Consider the following 23,395-nt stretch of genomic DNA (forward strand, 5'->3'; position numbering starts at 1 on the left):
AAAAACAGTGGAAAAAATTAGCGTGTGAGTAATGACATTTAAAACAGGAATCAGATGTGTTCGGTAACATATGTCTTCTTTGAGCGGGGGATATGTAGGCTCTATGTATAGTTCTCCAGTGTACTTCCTGGAGATAGGAGGATTTCAAAAATTTTAGCGTTTTTGAGCAATGTGCGGTAAGTGTCATGGGTGAGTCAATGTCAGGGATATCGCTTTGCCAAGTTAACGCCAGTGATTGCCATGATTTCGTATTAGAGATAGGTAAAAGTATAGTATAAAGAAGTTTAATACAATAGGGGATAGTATGTAATAGGCGTAAAAGGGAATTAATGGGATCAGTGGAATTTCGATGCCTAGTATTAGAATCTAAAGAAAAGACATAGTGCCGCGTTTGTAAATACATGAGGAAATTAGAAATGTGTAGAGAGAATTGTGTTTGAAGAGTAGAAAAAGACAATATTTGTCCTCCAGGATCAAAGACCTGAGAGGTGAGTGAAAGGCCTCTATCTTTCCATGTGAGGAAAATTGGATTAGATAGCGAAGGGTAAAATGAGGGATTGCCCCAAAGTGTATTATATGGAGAAGAAGACGTATTTCTTGTCAGTTTTTTATTAATAGTAATCCAAGCTGAATAAGTGTCTTGAAATAAAATATGATGTCAAATATTCGTAGGAATGTCGGATTTTTTAGAGTGAAGAAGGGCACTGGGAGAGTAAGGACTGAAAAGGGCTGTGTCTAGAGAAAATGAAGTGTAAGTGGATTTAGAGAGTAGCCAGTCAGAAATATATCTGAAATGAGTAGCTAAAGTATACAATTTTAGGTTTGGAAGGGACATACCTCCGTGAGATCTGTGAGTCTGCAGTTTGTGGAAAGCAATTCAAGGGCGTTTATTTTGCCATATAAATTTTGAGGTAATCTGGTCAAAGCGTTTCAAGTCCGAGATAGAAAGACTGATTAGTAACATTTGTAGTAAGTAAAAAATTTTAGGAAAAATAATGCATTTAACTACCGCTATTCTTCCAAGAATAGCTAGTGGTAAATTCAGCCACGAATCATAAAGTGAGGATATTTTAGCAAGAGACGGTGTGTAGTTGAGTTTATATAAAGTAGAAAGGTCAGAAGGTATGCGAAGGCCTAAGTATTTAATATCCGTTTTGATTATGGATAAGGAGAGAGGGTTTGTGGGAAGTTGTGTGGGAGTACCAGGGTCCTCTAATGTTAAGATTTCTGATTTAGCAGTGTTTATCCTAAATCCTGCCTGGGCACCAAAATTAGATATCAAAGAAAATAATGAGGGTAGGGAAGTAGAAGGGTTAGACAGGAAAAGTAGTAGGTCGTCAGCGTAAAGTGCAAGTTTCAGTGGGATATTTCCGACTAGTATACCATGAATGCTAGGAGAGTTCCTGATGGAGATTGCCAAAGGCTCGATAGCGAAGAGTAAAGGAGAAAGAGGGCAACCTTGACGGGTACCCCGAGAGACCATGAAAGGAGCAGAAAAATGTCCGTTACAGTAGAGCTGAGAGATTGGAGAGGCATATAGAGTTTGGATAATAGAGATAAGGGATGAGGGATAACCAAAGAGTTGCATGGATTTAAAAAGGTGGGGCCATTCCAGAAAATCAAACGCTTTTTCTGCGTCTAAGGCTAGTATAATGTTATGTGTCGAGGTGGGGTGTGTTTTCAAATGCTGAATTACCAAGAGAACTTTGCGTACGTTTGTCACAGAATGTCGGCCCCAAATAAAACAGATTGGTCTGGGTGAATTATATGAGGGAGGGAGAATTTTAGACGGTCAGCTATGATTTTTGTAAAGATTTTATAATCTGAATTTAAAAGAGAGATTGGGCGATAGGAGCTTGGGAGGGAGGGGTCTCGTCCTGGTTTTAAGAGAACTTTAATTATTGCACTATTAAAGTATAGGGGAAGAGACTTAGAAAAAATTATCGAATTATACAGTGCCAAAAGGTGCTTGTCAATTTTGTCTATTAATAATTTATAAAATTCATTAGAAAAACCGTCGGGTCCCGGAGCTTTATTAGGTTTCAGGTGGCTAATTGCGGAGCGGACTTCTTCTAACGTAATGGGGGTATCTAAGGAAACAAGAAAATCAGAAGGGATTTGGGGTAGTTGAGGAAAAGACCAGGGTTGGAGAGTCTCATCAGAAGAGGGTAACCGCCCAGAGAATGATTTCATAATAGTTACAATGTTTTGGGGGTCATTAGTTAAGGAGCCATCAGGAAGTTTTAAAGGGTGGACTATCATAGGAGGAGAGGAACCTTTCAGAATATTGGTTAGAAGCTTACCTGTTTTATTTCCGAATTTGTGAAACCGAAAATCGACTTTAAATTTATATTTGTCTCCCATCAAAGAGAGAAATTCGTTAAACTGAAGTTTTAATGTTAAATATGCAGATTTAGTGGACGGAGAGGGGTGGGTTTTGAAAGCTTGAAAAGCTGCCGAGAGGGAATGTTGTATCTCTAAATAGGATTGAGCATATTTTTTCCTCAAGGCCGTGGAGTATGAAATAATGTTACCCCGAAGTACTGATTTAGCTGTTTGCCAGAATAGAGGGGGATCTAATTCCGAGTGTTGTTCATTTGAAAAATAATAGGAGTCCCATGTCGCTTGCAAGGAGTCACAAAATTTCGTAGAGTTAGAAAGATGAGAGGGAAATCTCCATTGAGGGGTCAGAGTGTGGGGAGGTTGTAAAATGAAAGAAAACCAAACCAAGGCGTGATCAGAGATAAAAATGGGTTCAATGGCTGTATCTGTTACTGAAGGGAAGAGATGTTGGGATATAAACACATAATCGATTCTAGAGAATGTATCGTGGGCAGAGGAATGGCAGGAAAATTCTCTTTCTATCGGGTGGAGAGCACGCCAAATATCAGTTAATTGCAAAGTTTCAGAGAAGTGAAGTATTCCTAGTATTCCAAGTTTAGGGAGGTGTTGGGGAGTCCTAGAAGTATTGGAGCGATCTAAATAAGTAGAAGAAATTAAATTGAAATCGCCACAAAACAAGAAGATTATCATTGGAGAATGGAGTCAATTTAGCTACTAACATCTGGAAGAAAGATTTTTTTATATGTGGTGGGAGCGTAAATATTGCACAGGACAAGAACACGTGAATCAATAGAGAGTTTAGTGAGTAAAAATCGGCCATTAGGATCTATATCAGAGGATAACACACTAATGTTAAGATTACGTTTTGCTAAGAGAACTACACCCCGTGATTTAGAGTTATATGGGGCTGCCGCTATAAGGGACCAGTGTGACATCTGCAATTTTATGGATTCCTGTTGTGTTAGATGAGTTTCCTGAAGAAACGCAATATTAATATTCGTCTTGGATAAATACATAAGAATTTTACGGCGTTTAGCCGGGGAATTAATTCCACCAACATTTAGTGTACCAATTTTAAGGTCATTCATTTGAATGTCGAAGGAGGGTAGAAAAAGAAAAAGAGCAACCTTATATCAGAAGTATGGATCAGAAAGAGGAAATAGGAAATGGGGATAGGGAGGGGAGGGGCATAGGGGAAATGCAAATACATACAAGAAAATGCGGTTAATGTTTGACAAGCAAACACACTTCCGGGCCAAAAATACAGTAGGAGAACTGAAATTAGTCTAAACATTACTTCTAGGCCGGAACATCGCCCCAGATAACTTCCCGACAACGGCATCTGGGTAAAATTGAACCATATAATATAATAGAGCGAAACCAAGAAATGTAAACAATAGGTGTAGGATATGTTAAGAAATATACTATCTTTAAAGAAACGCATCTCATAAGCATAAATGTTTGTTAAAATCACACATGAGGTACAGAATAACCTGCAAACGAGGGCCTATGCTGATAAAGACACTTTGTTTAAGTGACGTGCAGGTGGATAAAACTTAAATGAAACTGTTTAGGACGAAGTCCATCATATTGAGTGGTATCATAAGATCATACCAAATTTAAACTTATCTGATTTAAACTTATCTTATGTATGAGAACCAAACAAAAAGAGAGGGATAACCCTTAAACTAAAGATTTCTGTGTAGAACCTGAGAATCAAGTGGTTGTGATGGGGCTGACATCTGTGATGTCAGAATGGTCATCCGCAGATCCCTCTTGAAGGTAAGACGCTGCATCCTCTGGAGCTGTGAAATATAGGTGTTTGTCTCCATCATAAATTCGAAGTTTAGCTGGATAAAGTAAGGAGAATTTGCGTTTGGCGGATACTAATTTCGTACAGATGGGGTTAAAAGCCTTCCGAGCTCTTGACAATTCGGCCGAAAAGTCTTGAAAAATGAACAGTCTGTTGTTCTCCCACTGTAGAGACCGATTCTTCCTAGACGCAGACCATATGGCAACTTTGTGAAGATAATTGAGGCATCTGAACAAGGTGACCCGAGGTCGACCCTCAGGGGAGCGAGGCAGAGGCCCTACACGATGGGCGCGTTCAATTACTAGGTCCTTGCAGACGTCAGTAATACCAAGGAGGGTAGGGAGTGTTACTTGAACAAATTAAGTGAGACCATCTCCTTTCACAGATTCCGGTAAGCCGACCAGCCTAATATTATTTCTTCTAGACCTATTTTCTGCGTCGTCTAGCTTTATCCAAAGCTGGTAATTTTCTTTTTCAAGACGTTTAACACAGCCCTGAACATCAGCCATATCATGACAAAGACCTCCAATTCTGTTCTCGTTAACAGAAACTTTATGTGAGAGGTGTTGTAGTTGAAGTGAGATATCGGACACTGCCTTCGACAGCAGTGGAGATACGGCTTGCGTTATGGCCTCCGTCAGATCCGCATATGTAATAGGTGAATCAGGAGAGCGGTCAGTTGGTGGGGTACATGAGAGAGACTGCGATGCAATTAATTTTTTAGGAGCTGGAGACGAAGGGGGGGTAGTAATGCCTGGAGCCATGGTTGAATTGGCCCTCCTTTTTTCCTGTCTAACAGGGAGGGAGGAAGCTGGGATCTTAGCTGCAGAATTGGGGGACAGGAAACGGTCCATCAGTAATGGGAGGTGAGGAGGAAACAGGAGGCTTAAGAACAGTTAATATATCACTGCATTCAGTGTAATGAGGAAAAACTGAGTGACGTGTGGAGAGGGCCTTTTGGTAAAGGCTAGATTAATGCTTTGAAGCGTCAGAGTATAGCAAAAACTGTACCTTTAGCGTGCAGTGTCACAGGGAATATCTGAGTACACCATATATCCGTTCTGAGGTGGGGTGACTTGGGCGGTTGCTATGGATCCAGCCTAGTGAATGTGGCACACCGAGAACTTCCTCAGATTATGTGTACCTGTAGTGTTACTGGTGGTGACCCGCGTGGCTGGGAGAAAGGCCGCTGATCGTGATGCACAGATTCTCTGCTGTTAGCTCCGGGAGAGCAGCCGCAGTGACATGCTGACTGGCGGATGCCTCCTGTGATAGCGAGGCGACTCTGCGTGGATGTTTGGCGCCAGAGGAGTCTCACGGATTGGCACCGCTGAGGTTACTTTGGCGATCGCGCCTGGTCCTGTGAGTGCGGGACACCGTGACCGTCTTCGCAGGTTACCCTGACTGTGTGTGATCGTAGCGTTGCTGGCGGCGACCCACGCGGCAGGAAGGAATGCTGTAGACCTTTGCACTCAGCTTGTCCCGTTGGTAGCTCCGTGAGAGCAGCCGCAGTGACGCGCTGGCTGGCGGGGGCCTCTTGCGACGGAGGAACTGCTTGACGTGAACGTCTGACGCCGGAGGGGTCTCGCGGGATGGCACTGCTGAGGCTTTAGCAAGGTGGCAGGCTCATGGAGACTGTAAAAACAGTCGTTATAACGGTGCCGGTGTCGGGAATTATCGGAGCTCTGCTGTGGTGAGTCTTCACAGCATGAGACCGGAACCGGAAGCTTGCAAATGGATTTTAATAAATTCGACCTGTGCTCCTTCCCCTGGTGGATATAGTGGGGTCCCTGTGCGACACAGTGTCCACGCCAGCGGCGCGGTCCGTCTCCTGGGACTGCGACCGGATCACGATTTACCTTACCCTTCAAGTGCAGCGACGCGATCCTGGAGAATAACTGCGGTGGTGTGCCTGAAGAAAACCGGTGTGTCTCCGCTGCAAGTACCCAGGAACCGGGCCGTGGGAGTATGCAGTGCCGCTGAGGGAGGTGATGCAGCTGCAGCACTGCATTTCATAAAGACATAGAAAGGGATGCGGCCCTTGAAGTCTTCTAAAAAAAGCTCTTTTCAGGGCTGCCTAGCGCAGCCCCACCTGTTAGTGACCTGCACTGCAGGCACCAACTTACAAACTGAGCTGCAGTGCCTGGAGGCGGGGTTATAGAGGAGGCGGTGCAGTGCATCCTGGGAACAGTCAAAGCTTTAGCCTGTTGGTGCCTCGGATCAAGATACAACTCTACACCCTGATGTTATTCCCTGTGGAATAGCAGTGTACCCCGCTGCAGAAAGGCTACTTTTACACATGTTAAAGGAGTTGTCCACCCCCTCCTCTAAGGATCAGGTACCAGCCGTGCACTTGAATTATACATTATGGGGGTTATTCAGGTTGATTAGCAAACCAAAAAAGTTAGCAACTGGGCAAAACCATGGGGGTAATTCCAAGTTGATCGCAGCAGGAAATTTTTTAGCAGTTGGGCAAAACCATGTGCACTGCAGGGGGGGGGGGGGATATAACATGTGCAGAGAGAGTTAGATTTGGATGGGTTATTTTATTTCTGTGCAAGGTAAATACTGGCTGCTTTATTTTTACACTGCAAATTAGATTTGAACACACCACACCCAAATCTAACTCTCTCTGCACATGTTATATCTGCCTCCCCTGCAGTGCACATGGTTTTGCCCAATTGCTAACAGAATTCCTGCTGCGATCAACTTGGAATTACCCCCCATGTGCACTGCAGGTGGGGCAGATGTAACATGTGCTGAGAGAGTTAGATTTGGGTGGGTTATTTTGTTTCTGTGCAGGGTAAATAGTTACTGGCTGCTATATTTTTACACTGCAATTTAGATTTCAGTTTGAACACACCACACCCAAATCTAACTCTATATATGCGTTACCTTATACCGCACAGGACTATGGTGTATTTTCTAAGGAGCATTGCTGTTATTATTCTGGTACATTATCATGCATGCACCATCGGTATTTACTATATAAATTTATCAAGGGGCCCAGACCATGCACTCTCTAATGGTTAGGCGAAGCAAAGTTGCACACATTACAGAACATACATGACCTCATTACCTGACTACGATTTCTGGAGGAACATTTGGGTAGTGTGGGGGGTACGAGCAATGCATGGAAAGCACATGCTACAAAAAGAAGAGATCTTTGTTAATCAAATAGCAGAAATAAATGAACACATATCTAACAGCAGGATGCAGTGTTTCATGTGTACTGGTAGCAGTAGTTTTGAAAAACAGAACCTTTAAATACGGAAATCAGAATCAGAACTAGAAATTTTTGGCGGTACAGTGCATCGCCAAGCAGCAACATGAAGGGGGAATACACAGCATACATTACATTACACGTATGAGTTCATACTGCACATTGCGACTGAACGATAGACTCGACATATTAGACATGTTAGACTTTTTATATTTTGTTCAGCTGGTGGACAGCTAGTGGGAAGAAGCTTTTAATGGATCTGGTTGACTTTGTGGGAATGGACCTGTAGCGTCTGCCTGATGGAAGCGGTTCAAACAGTTTGTGACCTGGGTGTTGCATATCTGCCATGCTTTTCTCCGCTCACTTCCTGACCCTTGACTGGTATAATTCCTGGAACTGTGGAGACCTTCCCATCCCTAACCACTGAAGAGTGCAGTGTCAGCTCCACCCACTGCCAGTAAGTAAGATGGAAGTACTGGCAACTCAAGCAATCAGCAAACGTGTTACCTGATGTCAGAGGGAACACCATAGGGGGGGGGGGGGGGGGGGTCATCCTGTTATAGGCTAGTGAGACATAGTATTTGTTACACTTCTATCATTATATACTAAAGCCTGTTATTTTAACATATAACAATAGGAAACATTCATCTGCACATTAGAGTGATAATAAGAATTTACTTACCGATAATTCTATTTCTCATAGTCCGTAGTGGATGCTGGGACTCCGTAAGGACCATGGGGAATAGCGGCTCCGCAGGAGACTGGGCACAAAAGTAAAAGCTTGAACTAGCTGGTGTGCACTGGCTCCTCCCCCTATGACCCTCCTCCAAGCCTCAGTTAGGATACTGTGCCCGGACGAGCGTACATAATAAGGAAGGATATTGAATCCCGGGTAAGACTCATACCAGCCACACCAATCACACCGTACAACCTGTGGTCTGAACCCAGTTAACAGTATGATAAACGAAGGAGCCTCTGAAAAGATGGCTCACAACAATAATAACCCGAATTTTGTAACAATAACTATATACAAGTATTGCAGACAATCCGCACTTGGGATGGGCGCCCAGCATCCACTACGGACTATGAGAAATAGAATTATCGGTAAGTAAATTCTTATTTTCTCTAACGTCCTAAGTGGATGCTGGGACTCCGTAAGGGCCATGGGGATTATACCAAAGCTCCCAAGCGGGCGGGAGAGTGCGGATGACTCTGCAGCACCGAATGAGAGAACTCCAGGTCCTCCTCAGCCAGGGTATCAAATTTGTAGAATTTAGCAAACGTGTTTGCCCCTGACCAAGTAGCTGCTCGGCAAAGTTGTAAAGCCGAGACCCCTCGGGCAGCCGCCCAAGATGAGCCCACCTTCCTTGTGGAATGGGCTTTTACAGATTTTGGCTGTGGCAGGCCTGCCACAGAATGTGCAAGCTGAATTGTACTACAAATCCAACGAGCAATCGTCTGCTTAGAAGCAGGAGCACCCAGCTTGTTGGGTGCATACAGGATAAACAGCGAGTCAGATTTCCTGACTCCAGCCGTCCTGGAAATATATATTTTCAGGGCCCTGACTACGTCCAGTAACTTGGAGTCCTCCAAGTCCCTAGTAGCCGCAGGCACCACAATAGGCTGGTTCACGTGAAACGCTGAAACCACCTTTGGGAGAAATTGAGGACGAGTCCTCAATTCTGCCCTATCCGTGTGAAAAATCAGGTAAGGGCTTTTATAAGATAAAGCCGCCAATTCTGAGACACGCCTGGCTGAAGCCAGGGCTAACAGCATTACCACCTTCCATGTGAGATATTTTAATTCCACAGTGGTGAGTGGTTCAAACCAATGTGATTTTAGGAACCCCAAAACCACATTGAGATCCCAAGGTGCCACCGGGGGCACAAAAGGAGGCTGTATATGCAGTACTCCTTTGACAAACGTCTGGACTTCAGGCACTGAAGCCAGTTCTTTTTGGAAGAAAATCGACAGGGCCGAAATTTGAACCTTAATGGACCCTAATTTTAGGCCCATAGACAGTCCTGTTTGCAGGAAATGTAGGAAGCGACCCAGTTGAAATTCCTCTGTAGGGGCCTCTTTGGCCTCACACCACGCAACATATTTTCGCCAAATGCGGTGATAATGTTTCGCGGTTACATCCTTCATGGCCTTTATCAGGGTAGGGATGACTTCTTCTGGAATGCCTTTTTCCTTCAGGATCCGGCGTTCAACCGACATGCCGTCAAACGCAGCCGCGGTAAGTCTTGGAACAGACAAGGTCCCTGCTGGAGCAGGTCCTTTCTTAGAGGTAGAGGCCACGGGTCCTCCGTGAGCATCTCTTGAAGTTCCGGGTACCAAGTCCTTCTTGGCCAATCCGGAACCACGAGTATAGTTCTTACTCCTCTCCTTTTTATGATTCTCAGTACTTTTGGTATGAGAGGCAGAGGAGGGAACACATACACTGACTGGTACACCCATGGTGTTACCAGAGCGTTCACCGCTATTGCCTGAGGGTCCCTTGACCTGGCGCAATATCTGTCTAGTTTTTTGTTGAGACGGGACGCCATCATGTCCACCTTTGGTTTTTCCCAACGGTTTACCATCTCTTGGAAGACTTCTGGATGAAGTCCCCACTCCCCCGGGTGAAGGTCGTGTCTGCTGAGGAAGTCCGCTTCCCAGTTGTCCACTCCCGGAATGAACACTGCTGACAGTGCTATCACATGATTCTCCGCCCAGCGAAGAATCCTTGCAGCTTCTGCCATCGCCCTCCTGCTTCTCGTGCCGCCCTGTCTGTTTACGTGGGCGACTGACGTGATGTTGTCCGATTGGATCAATACCGCCTGACCCTGAAGCAGGGGTTTTGCTTGACTTAGGGCATTGTAAATGGCCCTTAGTTCCAGAATGTTTATATGAAGAGATGTTTCCATGCTTGACCACAAGCCCTGGAAATTTTGTCCCTGTGTGACTGCTCCCCAGCCTCTCAGGCTGGCATCTGTGGTCACCAGGATCCAATCCTGAATGCCGAATCTGCGGCCCTCTAGTAGATGAGCACTCTGCAGCCACCACAGAAGAGACACCCTTGTCCTTGGCGACAGGGTTATCCGCTGATGCATCTGAAGATGCGATCCGGACCATTTGTCCAGAAGATCCCACTGAAACGTTCTTGCATGGAATCTTCCGAATGGAATCGCTTCGTAAGAAGCCACCATTTTTCCCAGGACCCTCGTGCACTGATGCACTGACACCTGGCCTGGTTTTAGGAGATTCCTGACTAGCTCGGATAACTCCCTGGCCTTCTCCTCTGGGAGAAACACCTTTTTCTGGACTGTGCCCAGAATCATTCCTAGGAACAGGAGACGTGTCGTTGGAATCAGCTGCGATTTTGGAATATTTAGAATCCACCCGTGCTGACGTAACACTAACTGAGATAGTGCTACTCCGACTTCTAACTGTTCCCTGGACCTTGCCCTTATCAGGAGATCGTCCAAGTAAGGGATAATTAAAACGCCTTTTCTTCGAAGAAGAATCATCATTTCGGCCATTACCTTGGTAAAGACCCGAGGTGCCGTGGACAATCCAAACGGCAGCGTCTGAAACTGATAATGACAGTTTTGTACTACAAACCTGAGGTACCCTTGGTGAGAAGGGTAGATTGGGACGTGGAGATAAGCATCTTTGATGTCCAGAGACACCATATAGTCCCCTTCTTCCAGGTTTGCTATCACTGCTCTGAGTGATTCCATCTTGAATTTGAACCTCTTTATGTAAGTGTTCAAGGATTTTAGATTTAAAATTGGTCTCACCGAGCCGTCCGGCTTCGGTACCACAAACAGCGTGGAATAATACCCCTTTCCCTGTTGTAGGAGAGGTACCTTGATTATCACCTGCTGGGAATACAGCTTGTGAATGGCTTCCAAAACTGCCTCCCTGTCGGAGGGAGACTTTGGTAGAGCAGACTTCAGGAACCGGCGAGGGGGAGACGTCTCGAATTCCAGTTTGTACCCCTGTGATACTACCTGCAGAATCCAGGGGTCCACTTGCGAGTGAGCCCACTGCGCGTTGAAATTTTTGAGACGGGCCCCCACCGTGTCCGAGTCCGCTTGTAAAGCCCCAGCGTCATGCTGAAGACTTGGCAGAAGCAGAGGAGGGCTTCTGCTCCTGGGAAGAGGCTGCCTGGTGCAGTCTTTTTCCTCTTCCTCTGCCCCGGGGCAGAAATGAGTGGCCTTTTGCCCGCCTGTACTTATGGGAACGAAAGGACTGAGTTTGAAAAGACGGTGTCTTTTTCTGCTGAGAGGTGACCTGGGGTAAAAAGGTGGACTTTCCGGCCGTTGCCGTGGCCACCAGGTCCGATAGACCGGCCCCAAATAACTCCTCCCCTTTAAACGGCAATACTTCCATATGTCGTTTGGAATCCGCATCCCCTGACCACTGTCGCGTCCATAACGCTCTTCTGGCAGAAATGGACATAGCACTCACTCTTGATGCCAGGGTGCAAATATCCCTCTGTGCATCACGCATATATAGTAATGCATCCTTCAAATGCTCTATAGTTAGTAATATACTGTCCCTATCCAGGGTATCAATATTTTCAGTCAGGGAATCCGACCACGCAACTCCAGCACTGCACATCCAGGCTGATGCGATTGCTGGTCGCAGTATAACACCAGTATGTGTGTATATACCCTTCAGGATATTTTCCAGCCTTCTATCCGCTGGTTCTTTGAGGGCGGCCGTATCAGGAGACGGTAACGCTACTTGTTTAGATAAACGTGTGAGCGCTTTATCTACTCTAGGGGGTGTTTCCCAACGCGCCCTAACCTCTGGCGGGAAAGGGTATAGTGCCAATAATTTATTAGAAATTAGCACTTTTTTATCGGGGGAAACCCACGCTTTATCACACACCTCATTTAATTCATCTGACTCAGGAAAAGCTACTGGTAGTTTTTTCACTCCCCACATAATACCCTTCTTTGTGGTACTTGTAGTGTCAGAAAAGTTCAATGCCTCCTTCATTGCCGTGATCATGTAACGTGTGGCCCTACTAGACATTACGTTTGTCTCCTCACCGTCGACACTGGACTCCGTGTCTGGGTCTGTGTCGACCCACTGAGGTAACGGGCGTTTTATCGCCCCTGACGGTGTCTGAGACGCCTGGACAGGCACTAATTGATTTGTCGGCTGTCTCAAGTCGTCAACAGTTTTTTGTAAAGTGCTGACATTGTCACGTAGTTCTTTAAATACAACCATCCAGTCAGGTGTCGACTCCCTAGGGGGTGACATCACTAATACAGGCAATTGCTCTGCTTCCACATCATTTTCCTCCTCATACATGTCGACACAATCGTACCGACACCCAGCACACACACAGGGAATGCTCTGATAGAGGACAGGACCCCACTAGCCCTTTGGGGAGACAGAGGGAGAGTTTGCCAGCACACACCAGAGCGCTATATATATATATAGGGATAACCTTATATAAGTGTTACTCCCTTTTATAGCTGCTGTTTATAATTTAGCTGCCAATAGTGCCCCCCCTCTCTCGTTTTTACCCTGATTCTGTAGGGACTGCAGGGGAGAGTCAGGGAGCCGTCCTTCCAGCGGAACTGTGAGGGAAAATGGCGCTTGTGTGCTGAGGAGATAGGCTCCGCCCCTTCACGACGGCCTTATCTCCCGCTTTTTTCTGGAAAACTGGCAGGGGTTAAATACATCCATATAGCCCAGGAGCTATATGTGATGTATTTCTTTTGCCATCCTAAGGTATTTCTGTTTTTATTGCGTCTCAGGGCGCTCCCCCCCAGCGCCCTGCACCCTCAGTGACCGGAGTGTGAAGTGTGCTGAGAGCAATGGCGCACAGCTGCAGTGCTGTGCGCTACCTTAGTTGAAGACAGGAACGTCTTCTGCCGCCGATTTCACCGGACCTCTTCGTTCTTCTGGCTCTGTAAGGGGGCCGGCGGCGCGGCTCCGGGACCCATCCAGGCTGAACCTGTGATCGTCCCTCTGGAGCTAATGTCCAGTAGCCTAAGAAACCCAATCCACTCTGCACGCAGGTGAGTTCGTTTCTTCTCCCCTTAGTCCCACGATGCAGTGAGCCTGTTGCCAGCAGGACTCACTGAAAATAAAAAACCTAAAATAAACTTTTACTCTAAGCAGCTCAGGAGAGCCACCTAGCATGCACCCTTCTCGTTCGGGCACAAAAATCTAACTGAGGCTTGGAGGAGGGTCATAGGGGGAGGAGCCAGTGCACACCAGCTAGTTCAAGCTTTTACTTTTGTGCCCAGTCTCCTGCGGAGCCGCTATTCCCCATGGTCCTTACGGAGTCCCAGCATCCACTTAGGACGTTAGAGAAAAAACGGAAACATCTCCTGGTCTACCCATGTAAATATAGATACATCTGTAGATGTTACTAGCAAATTGTAATTCTGGTGAAGTAGGTTTTTTTTTTACCAGAAATCCGTAAGCTAGCATGGATTCAACCCTTACTATTCTAAAGGGCCCTACACATATAAAGATCCTCCGCCGAGCTGCCAGACGGCGGATACGGCCAACCCGGCGGGGGGGGGCAGTGAAGTTTCTTCACTCCCCCCGTCACCCGGCTCCATTGAAGTGCAGGCAAATATGGATGAGATCGTCCATATTGGCCTGCATGTACAGCCGACGGGGCACCAGCTATGAACGAGCGCGGGCCGCGCATCGTTCATCGCTGGTGCCTCCACACTGAACGATATGAACGTTATCTCGTTCAATAATGAACGTGATCGTTCATATCTTTGAGGAATATCGGCCAGTGTGTAGGGCCTATTACTGTGACCCTGAGCCCACATTGACCCACCAGAACAGCCACCTTAAGCTCACAGGAACAGATTTAGGGACAATTAAGAAAACAGTGTCTCTGTGGAAACCGGTTGGATATCTTTTCAGCTGTCAGAGAAAAAGGGGCCTGGTTCTAAGTCACGGCTGCATCTAGCCAGTTTTACGCATGGAAGATGAGCGTCTCGTGAGACTGCAGCCAGAGTTACACCATATTCTGAGTCGTGCGTATGCCAAGAGGACGCCCTTGTCAGTCATATCTCTGGCACCTATCATGTTAGGCCAGATACTCATTCCCAGCCGACGGCGTGACCGGCCGTACAATATATTGCGCAGCCTGTACACATTGCTGTGGATGACAGCTTGATGTACCATTGGCCACCACATTAAAAATGCATGCCATCGTCCCACTGGGCGTGCAGCGCGGGCAATGGGACAACCCAGAGAATGACCCGCGTGAGCGCGCGATCGACCGCATCCATTAGACCATGTATCGTTACAATACGTGTCGGAATGATACATCGTTAGATATATCGTCTAACGTGTACCCGGAGCATGTGCTGATTATAACGATGCCAGACCTTATGTACAGAAAAAGGGGGGTGATGCATACACATTAAGATGTACATATACCAGCAATAAGGTCACACAGCGAGAATTCCGCAGGAATCTGGGTGTTACAAACAGAAGATAACTTACCTGGAGGTTGGCAGCATCAGGGTCATCTACCTTCACGCTCAGTGTGAAGTGGATGTTGAATGTTGGTGTAAGCGAGGTGCGCTGTTCTGCATAATCCCTCAGTTCTACCAGCGCCAGCTCATCACTCATTGCAAACTCTTCCTCTGTGGGGAACATACTGGAGAGGAGATCCAGCTCAGATATCTGGGCCTCGGCTTCCTCCTGGCTCATCGCCATTCCCGGAGAGAGCCTAGATAAACAGGTCATTAGTTGCAGCGGTAGACAGATATAATAATATAGAGCGGCAACACCCAGAGGAGGCAGCCATTATGTGGCCTGAACCATTGCAGTCGTTCAATCCACTAGCAGTGAGCGACATCGCTGTAGTAGTCGGTCTCCCTGTGATGTCACTACTTTCTCATGAATGAAAAGTCTGGATTATTATTATTTATCTATTTTTTTATCTAAAAATTTTATTGTAGGAAGCAAAACTACCAACTATCCCTTTTATGGATCCAAATATCTGTTCCTTTTTCTTTTGGGTGCAACATATCGCTCTATGGGGGTAATTCAGAGTTGATCGCAGCAGCAAATTTGTTAGCAGTTGGGCAAAACCATGTGCAGTGCAGGGGGGGCAGATATAACATGTGCAGAGAGTTAGATTTGGGTGGGGTGTGTTCAAACTAAATTGCAGTGTAAAAATAAAGCAGCCAGTATTTACCCTGCACAGAAACACTTTAACACACCCAAATCTAAATCTATCTGCACGTTATATCTGCCACACCTGCAGTGCACATGGTTTTGCCCAACAGCTAACAAATTTACTGCTGCGATCAACTCTGAATTACCTCCCATGTGCACTGCAGGGTGGGCAGATATAACATTTGCAGAGAGAGTTAGATTTGGGTGGGTTATTTTGTTTCTGTGCAGGGTAAATACTGGCTGCTTTATTTTTACACTGCAATTTAGATTTCAGTTTGAACACACCACACAAAAATCTAAAGGTGGATACACACTGGAAGATATATCTGCCGATCAATTGATCGGCAGATACATCTATGGACGGATCGGGCAGTGTGTTTAGCATACACACTGCCCGATCCTTCAGGGACTGACGTCATGAACTGGGCGGGCGTGTACACACGCCCGCCCAGTTCAGCTGTCAATCACCGCCGGCCGCCGCAGCATGAGTACAGGCGGTCGGCCGACTGCCCGTACACACACAGCGACGCGCCAATATATCGGTAGATATATTGGCCGTCGGCTGTGCTGCGGGGCCGACGAGATACGTCTGTTAACGACGGAGTTCACAGATGTATCGCCTGTACACACTGGCCGACGGACCCGCGATATATCGGCCAGTGTGTACGGGCCTTAACTCTCTCTGCACGTTACATCTGCCCACCCCACCCCCCTGCAGTGCACATGGTGTTGCCCAACTGCTAACAAATTTGCCGCTACGATCAGGTCTGAATTACCCCCTATATGGCTAAGCCTCTCCTCAACCGAGTGGGAATCGCAAGCCACCGTGCCCGAAGAGTGGCGAGCGGATGCCGGCTGTCAGTATACCAACAGCGTAAAACATACCGATTCCAAATAAACAATTGTGCGCAATTTCTGGGACTCCATTCTGAGGAAGGAGCACTGCGATCAAACTTTAACTGGGACCATTTAAATGCAAATGTTCAAGTTATGGCCCAGATTTATCAAGCCTTGGAGTGTGAATAATAGCACGGTGCTAAAGTACCAACCAAGCAGCTCCTAACTGTCATTTTTCAAACACAGCCTGTAACATGACAGTTAGGAGCTGATTGGTTGGTACTTTATCACCATGCAATTTATCACTCTCCAGGGCTTGATCAATCTGGGCCTTAACGTGAACATTTACATTTAAATGGTCCCAGTTAAAGTTTGATCGCAGTGCTCCTTCCTCAGAATGGAGTCCCAGGAATTGCGCACAATTGTTTATTTGGAATCGGTATGTTTTACGCTGTTGGTATACTGACAGCCGGCATCCGCTCGCCACTCTTCGGGCACGGTGGCTTGCGATTCCCACTCGGTTGAGGGCGTGGACCCACTAACCGCCTGGGAATACCATGCAGAGGTCGGGACTCCAGCCGTGTTTCACCAGCTGACGGGATTCCCGCATCGGTCTCCTGAACGCCGGGATCCCAACAGCTGGTATTTTAACTGCACCCCGTTTATTTGCTTTGGCCTCCTTAAAATTGCTATATATCCCTACAGATTGTAATTTTGCAAGCAGGGCCCTCTTACCTCTCTGTCTGTCATTACCCAATCTTGTTTTATTACTATTTTGTTGCCATCTCTAAAGTGCAATATAATATGCTGCCGCTATATCAGTAGCTGTTAATAAATAGCCTACGAGAGAGTGTGCACATGTACTACTAGGAAGCCACAAGCATGAAGCTGACGCTTCTGCCAGGTCCACAGGGTCACACCCTATCTGCCAGACATATTAGGATGATTACGATTTTTAAAAGGTTGGGTATGAAATCCCAATGGTCAAAATTCTGACAGGTCGCTGTATTTTAACCCTACCCTTAATCCTAACCCACTCTTACCGCATGTCCCCTCCCGCAGCATAACCCTAACCTCCCTCACTGCAGCTTAACCCTAACTGTCCCCTCCCGCAGCATGGGGGGGGGGGGGGGGGGGGGTGATGGTATAAGAAAGGGCAGGAAAAGCAAATGTGGTGTGAGGGCCCTGCTCATGAGAGACTCCAGCCTAAAAGGGAGGGCCAGACAGGGAGGGGCGGCACATAGAGGGGGAGAGACAGAGGGCAAGGAGCTTGGAGCTGTGGGTTAGGATGAGACGTGGAAGGCTATGATAAAGACGTGGATCTTGAGTGCTTGTTTGAAGTTTTGGAGAGAGGTGGAGCGCCCGATAGGGAGAGGGAGTCAGGATCTGTTACAGTGAAACATTGGAGCCCCAGGAAAATCTGCTACAATGTGAGGTTCCCGGGGCTCTGCTAAGAGGAATGAGAAACTAAATAAAACGCTTGTGTAGCGGAGCTTCAGGAGGAATACCACGTGCTTATATGGTGCACGATCTTCTCGCAGAACACAGCTTAAAAAAGTATCAGTACTTGAGTATACATTCCGAAGGCAAGTACATGTATACCAGTTATCAATTATGCTGCATGTGAGTGCGGTGCCGCTTAGGTCTACAATATACGGCCATACGTGGATACCCCTTCTGATTACTGTGGTTGGCCACTGCTAACAGGTGCATAGAGCCACGCAATTTCCATAGTCACATAATAGTTGTAGAATGGGTCATGCTGAGTGTGTCACCGTGGTACTGCCCCAGGATTATTATCCTGTATTTATATGGAGCCACAAGGGATCCGCAGCGCCCAATTACAGAGTACACTAACAAATAAGCAAAATAGGAAAACAGTGACTTATAGTTGAAGACAATATAGGACAAGTACAGGGTACATAAACATAGCTACAGGAGCAGATAACACTGACATAAGTATGTCATCTTTTTACACTTTGCTAAAGCTTTCTGTACAGTACCTCACATGAGGCTTATCTACAAATTAAGAGAACTGGGGCTAGGGAGCACAATATGCACTTGGGTTAGAATTTGGTTGGATAAAAGGAGCAGCGAGTGGTGGTAAATGGAACTTTTTCAAAATGGACTGAAGTACTAAGTGGTGTGCCACAAGGGTCTGTACTCGGACCATTACTGTTCAACATTTTCAGAAATGATCTGAGGTAGGTCTAGAGAGCATGGTGTCCATTTTTGCAGACGATACCAAACTGTGAGATAGATATATGAAACTGTACCCTAACGTTCCTTATGTGCACTTGGCCTTCACCGCATTATAGCGGTGTTTAGAACTCACCCTTCTCCCTAATGTATGTTTGGTGCTCCGGCCCCTTTAAGAATTCGTTACGGTCAGGGGTGGCGATGCAGTCACACCCCTCTCTTCGGTGTTCGTTGTGGACTTGCACATGCGCAGTGTGCTCACTTCCCAGCGTCCACCGTGCCTACCCTGCACATGCGTGAATCCTCTGTAAGGACTCCGGGGACCTGAGGCGAGTGTGACAGCGCACATGCGCCTTCTCCCCAGCAAGCCATGCTGTGTGACCCGGCGCATGCGCGGAGGAGCCCTCAGGCACCGTGGCCAGACAATAAAGTTATGTTAATAAAAAAAAAAACACAACGAAGAACTAGTGCTGCAGCGCAAGCCCCGACCTGCCGAACTCACAGAAGGGGAGTAACGAGCGGTAAGGCGCGGCCACCCACATCATACATCAGGTAGCCGCCGCCAATACACAGCATTGCGTTTGCCTTAAACTCCCGCTGTGAGACGCATCATACATAACTGTGATGCGATAACATTTTTCCTAAGTTCTACAAGTTTGATACCCTGGCTGCTGAGGACCTCAGGTTGCTCAATCGGTGCTGCAGAGTTGTCCGCACTCTCCCGCCCGGTCTGGAGCTTTGGTTTAAACTCCATGGTCCTTTTGGAACCCCAGCATCCTCTAGGACGTAGGAGAAAATAGGATTTTAATACCTACCGGTAAATCCTTTTTTCTTGGTCCGTAAAGGATGCTGGGGTTCCAAAAGGACCATGGGGTATAGACGGGATCCGCAGGAGACATGGGCACACTATAAGACTTTGAATAGCTGTGAACTGGCTCCTCCCTCTATGCCCCTCCTCCAGACTCCAGTTAGAGAACTGTGCCCAGAGAGACGGCCTTTTCGAGGAAAGAATTTAATGTTTAAACACGGTGAGTGTCATACCAGCTCACACCTCAAACATCCCGCAGAACGTGGCATTCAATAGAACACCAGCAAACAGCATGGAAAAACCATACAGCAAAATGCTGACCGAAAACGTAACACGACTTGTGTACATCATGACCGATAATCAGATATCGCATGTCATGGCACGAATAACTGCAGCAACAGACATGACTGTAAGAAACACCACATGGGTGCAACGACAACCAATAGCTGCAGATACAGTACGGCGCCCAGCATCCTCTACGGACTAAGAGAAAAGGATTTACCGGTAGGTATTAAAATCCTATTTTCTCCTACGTCCTAGAGGATGCTGGGGTTCCAAAAGGACCATGGAGTTTATACCAAAGCTCCAGACCGGGCGGGAGAGTGCGGACAACTCTGCAGCACCGATTGAGCATCCTGAGGTCCTCAGCAGCCAGGGTATCAAACTTGTAGAACTTAGGAAAAATGTTTGAACCCGACCAAGTAGCCGCTCGGCAAAGTTGAACCGCCGAGACTCCACGGGCATCCGCCCAAGAAGAGCCCACGTTCCTGGTAGATTGGGCCTTCACCAACTTCGGTAACGGCAATCCAGCCGTAGAATGAGCCTGCCGAATCGTATCACAGATCCAGCATGCAATAGTCTGCTCCGAAGCAGGAGCCCCAATTTTGTTGGGAGCATACAGGATAAACAGAGCCTCTGTTTCCCCAATCTGAGCCGTCCTGGCGACTCAAAAATTCAAGCTCTGACTACCACAAGATACTTCGAATCAGCCAAGGCTGAAGCAGTCCATGGCACCACCATAGGTTGGTTCCTGTGAAAACGCAGAAAAGACTTTAGGCAGAAACTGTTGCCAATTTCTCAATTCCTCCCTATCCACAAGGAAGATCAAAGAGTGCTCTTGTGAGGTAAAGCCGCCAATTCCAACCCCGCCTTGCGGACGCCAATGCCAATAGCATGACCACTTTTCAAGAGAGAAATGTTTTACCTTACGTAAAGGTTCCAACCAGTGTGACATAAGAAACTGCAACACCACATTAAGGTCCCATGGTGCCACCGGGGCACAAAAGGAGGTTGGCAGTGCAGCACTCCTTTCACGAAAGTCCGGACCTTTGGAAAGGTGGCCCACTCTTCCTCTTTTTTTTTTTTTTTTTTTTTTAAATTGATAAGGCCGAAACCTGCACTTTTATGGAGCCTAGCCTTAGGCCTGCATCCACACCTGCATGCAAAAAATGTAGAAAACGTCCCAGCCGAATTTCTTCCGTAGGAGCCTTCTTGGATTCACACCAAGACACATACTTCCTCCAAATACGGTGGTAAACCGTCGCCGTTACTCCTTTAATAGCCTGAAGTAAAATGGAAATGACTTTACCGGCAATACCCTTTCGGGCCAGGATATGGCGTTCAACCGCCAAGCCGACAAACTCAGCCCCGATAAATCAGGGTACACGCCCTGTCCTTGAGGTAACAGGACCACTCTTAGAGGAAGAGGCCAGGGATCTTCTATGAGTAAGTCTTGAAGATCTGGATACCAAGCCCTCCTTGGCAAGACCGGAACAAAGAGGATCGCCTGAATCTTTATTTTTCTTATGGTTTTCACCTTCAGAAAGAGTGAAAGTGGAGAGAACACATAGATCGACTGAAAACACCCAAGGTGTCACGAGGGGGTCCACTGCTAAAGCTTGAGTGTCCCTTGACCAACATCCCCGAAGTACCCTGTTGAGGCGAAAACGCCCTCACATCTAATCGAGGAATTCCCCAAAGACTTGTCATTTCTGTGAACTTCTTGATGAAGACCCCACTCTCCTGGATGAAGATCATGCTGAGGAAGTCTATTTCTCCGTTGTCTTTACCTGGAACGACGACCTCTAATTGAGCGCTGACCTGCCTTTCCGCTCATCAGAAACTTTTGCGACTTCCACCATTTCCGCTCTGCTCCTCATTCCGCCCTAGTGGCTTACTTACGCCACTGCTGTTTAGTCGTCCGACAGAATTAAGATGGGCAGAACACGAAGAAGATGTTCCGTTGTAAATAGTTCTTAATCCAAGAATGCTTATTGCAGGCAATCTTTCGGCTTGACCTTTCCCCTTGGGAATTCTTCCCTTGAAAATAAGATTTTACTTACCGATAAATCTATTTCTCGTAGTCCGTAGTGGATGCTGGGGACTCCGTCAGGACCATGGGGAATAGCGGCTCCGCAGGAGACAGGGCACAAAAGTAAAAGCTTTAGGATCAGGTGGTGTGCACTGGCTCCTCCCCCTATGACCCTCCTCCAAGCCTCAGTTAGGATACTGTGCCCGGACGAGCGTACACAATAAGGAAGGATTTTGAATCCCGGGTAAGACTCATACCAGCCACACCAATCACACTGTACAACCTGTGATCTGAACCCAGTTAACAGCATGATAACAGCGGAGCCTCTGAAAAGATGGCTCACAACAATAATAACCCGATTTTTGTACCAATAACTATGTACAAGTATTGCAGACAATCCGCACTTGGGATGGGCGCCCAGCATCCACTACGGACTACGAGAAATAGATTTATCGGTAAGTAAAATCTTATTTTCTCTAACGTCCTAGTGGATGCTGGGGACTCCGTCAGGACCATGGGGATTATACCAAAGCTCCCAAACGGGCGGGAGAGTGCGGATGACTCTGCAGCACCGAATGAGAGAACTCCAGGTCCTCTTTAGCCAGGGTATCAAATTTGTAGAATTTTACAAACGTGTTCTCCCCCCGACCACGTAGCTGCTCGGCAGAGTTGTAATGCCGAGACCCCTCGGGCAGCCGCCCAGGATGAGCCCACCTTCCTTGTGGAATGGGCATTTACATATTTTGGCTGTGGCAGGCCTGCCACAGAATGTGCAAGCTGAATTGTACTACACATCCAACTAGCAATCGTCTGCTTAGAAGCAAGAGCACCCAGTTTGTTGGGTGCATACAGGATAACAGCAAGTCAGTTTTCCTGACTCCAGCCGTCCTGGAAACCGATATTTTCAGGGCCCTGACAACATCTAGCAACTTGGAGTCCTCCAAGTCCCTAGTAGCCGCAGGTACCACAATAAGCTGGTTCAGGTGAAACGCTGACACCACCTTAGGGAGAAACTGGGGACGAGTCCGCAGCTCTGCCCTGTCCGAATGGACAATCAGATATGGGCTTTTGTGAGACAAAGCCGCCAATTCTGACACTCGCCTGGCCGAGGCCAGGGCCAACATCATGGTCACTTTCCATGTGAGATATTTCAAATCCACAGATTTGAGCGGTTTAAACCAATGTGATTTGAGGAATCCCAGAACTACGTTGAGATCCCACAGTGCCACTGGAGGCACAAAAGGGGGTTGTATATGCAGTACTCCCTTGACAAACTTCTGGACTTCAGGAACTGAAGCCAATTCTTTCTGGAAGAAAATCGACAGGGCCGAAATTTGAACCTTAATGGACCCCAATCTGAGGGCCATAGACACTCCTGTTTGCAGGAAATGCAGGAATCGACCGAGTTGAAATTTCTTCGTGGAGCCTTCCTGGCCTCACACCACACAACATATTTTCGCCACATGTGGTGATAATGTTGTGCGGTCACGTCCTTCCTGGCTTTGACCAGGGTAGGAATGACCTCTTCCGGAATGCCTTTTTCCCTTAGGATCCGGCGTTCAACCGCCATGCCGTCAAACGCAGCCGTGGTAAGTCTTGGAACAGACATGGTACGTGCTGAAGCAAGTCCCTTCTTAGCGGCAGAGGTCATGAGTCCTCTGTGAGTATCTCTTGAAGTTCCGGGTACCAAGT

The 23,395-nt window shown here is 47.0% G+C and overlaps 1 protein-coding gene across 3 annotated transcripts in view; it reads right to left on the minus strand.

Annotated features, from left to right (window-relative positions):
* RWDD2B (RWD domain containing 2B) overlaps positions 1-23,395 on the minus strand; it is an 85,149-nt gene that overhangs the window by 20,566 nt on the left and 41,188 nt on the right. For all 3 annotated transcript variants that reach the window (XM_063956395.1, XM_063956396.1, XM_063956397.1), the window contains exons 2-3: positions 14,868-15,096; positions 7,236-7,303 (exon numbers count right to left, since the gene is read on the minus strand). In XM_063956395.1, coding sequence (XP_063812465.1) covers positions 7,236-7,303; positions 14,868-15,096 — 297 coding nt within the window. The remainder of the gene's footprint in view (positions 1-7,235; positions 7,304-14,867; positions 15,097-23,395) is intronic.

This window comes from Pseudophryne corroboree, chromosome 2 (assembly GCF_028390025.1).
Source record: "Pseudophryne corroboree isolate aPseCor3 chromosome 2, aPseCor3.hap2, whole genome shotgun sequence".
NCBI classification, from domain to species: domain Eukaryota; kingdom Metazoa; phylum Chordata; class Amphibia; order Anura; family Myobatrachidae; genus Pseudophryne; species Pseudophryne corroboree.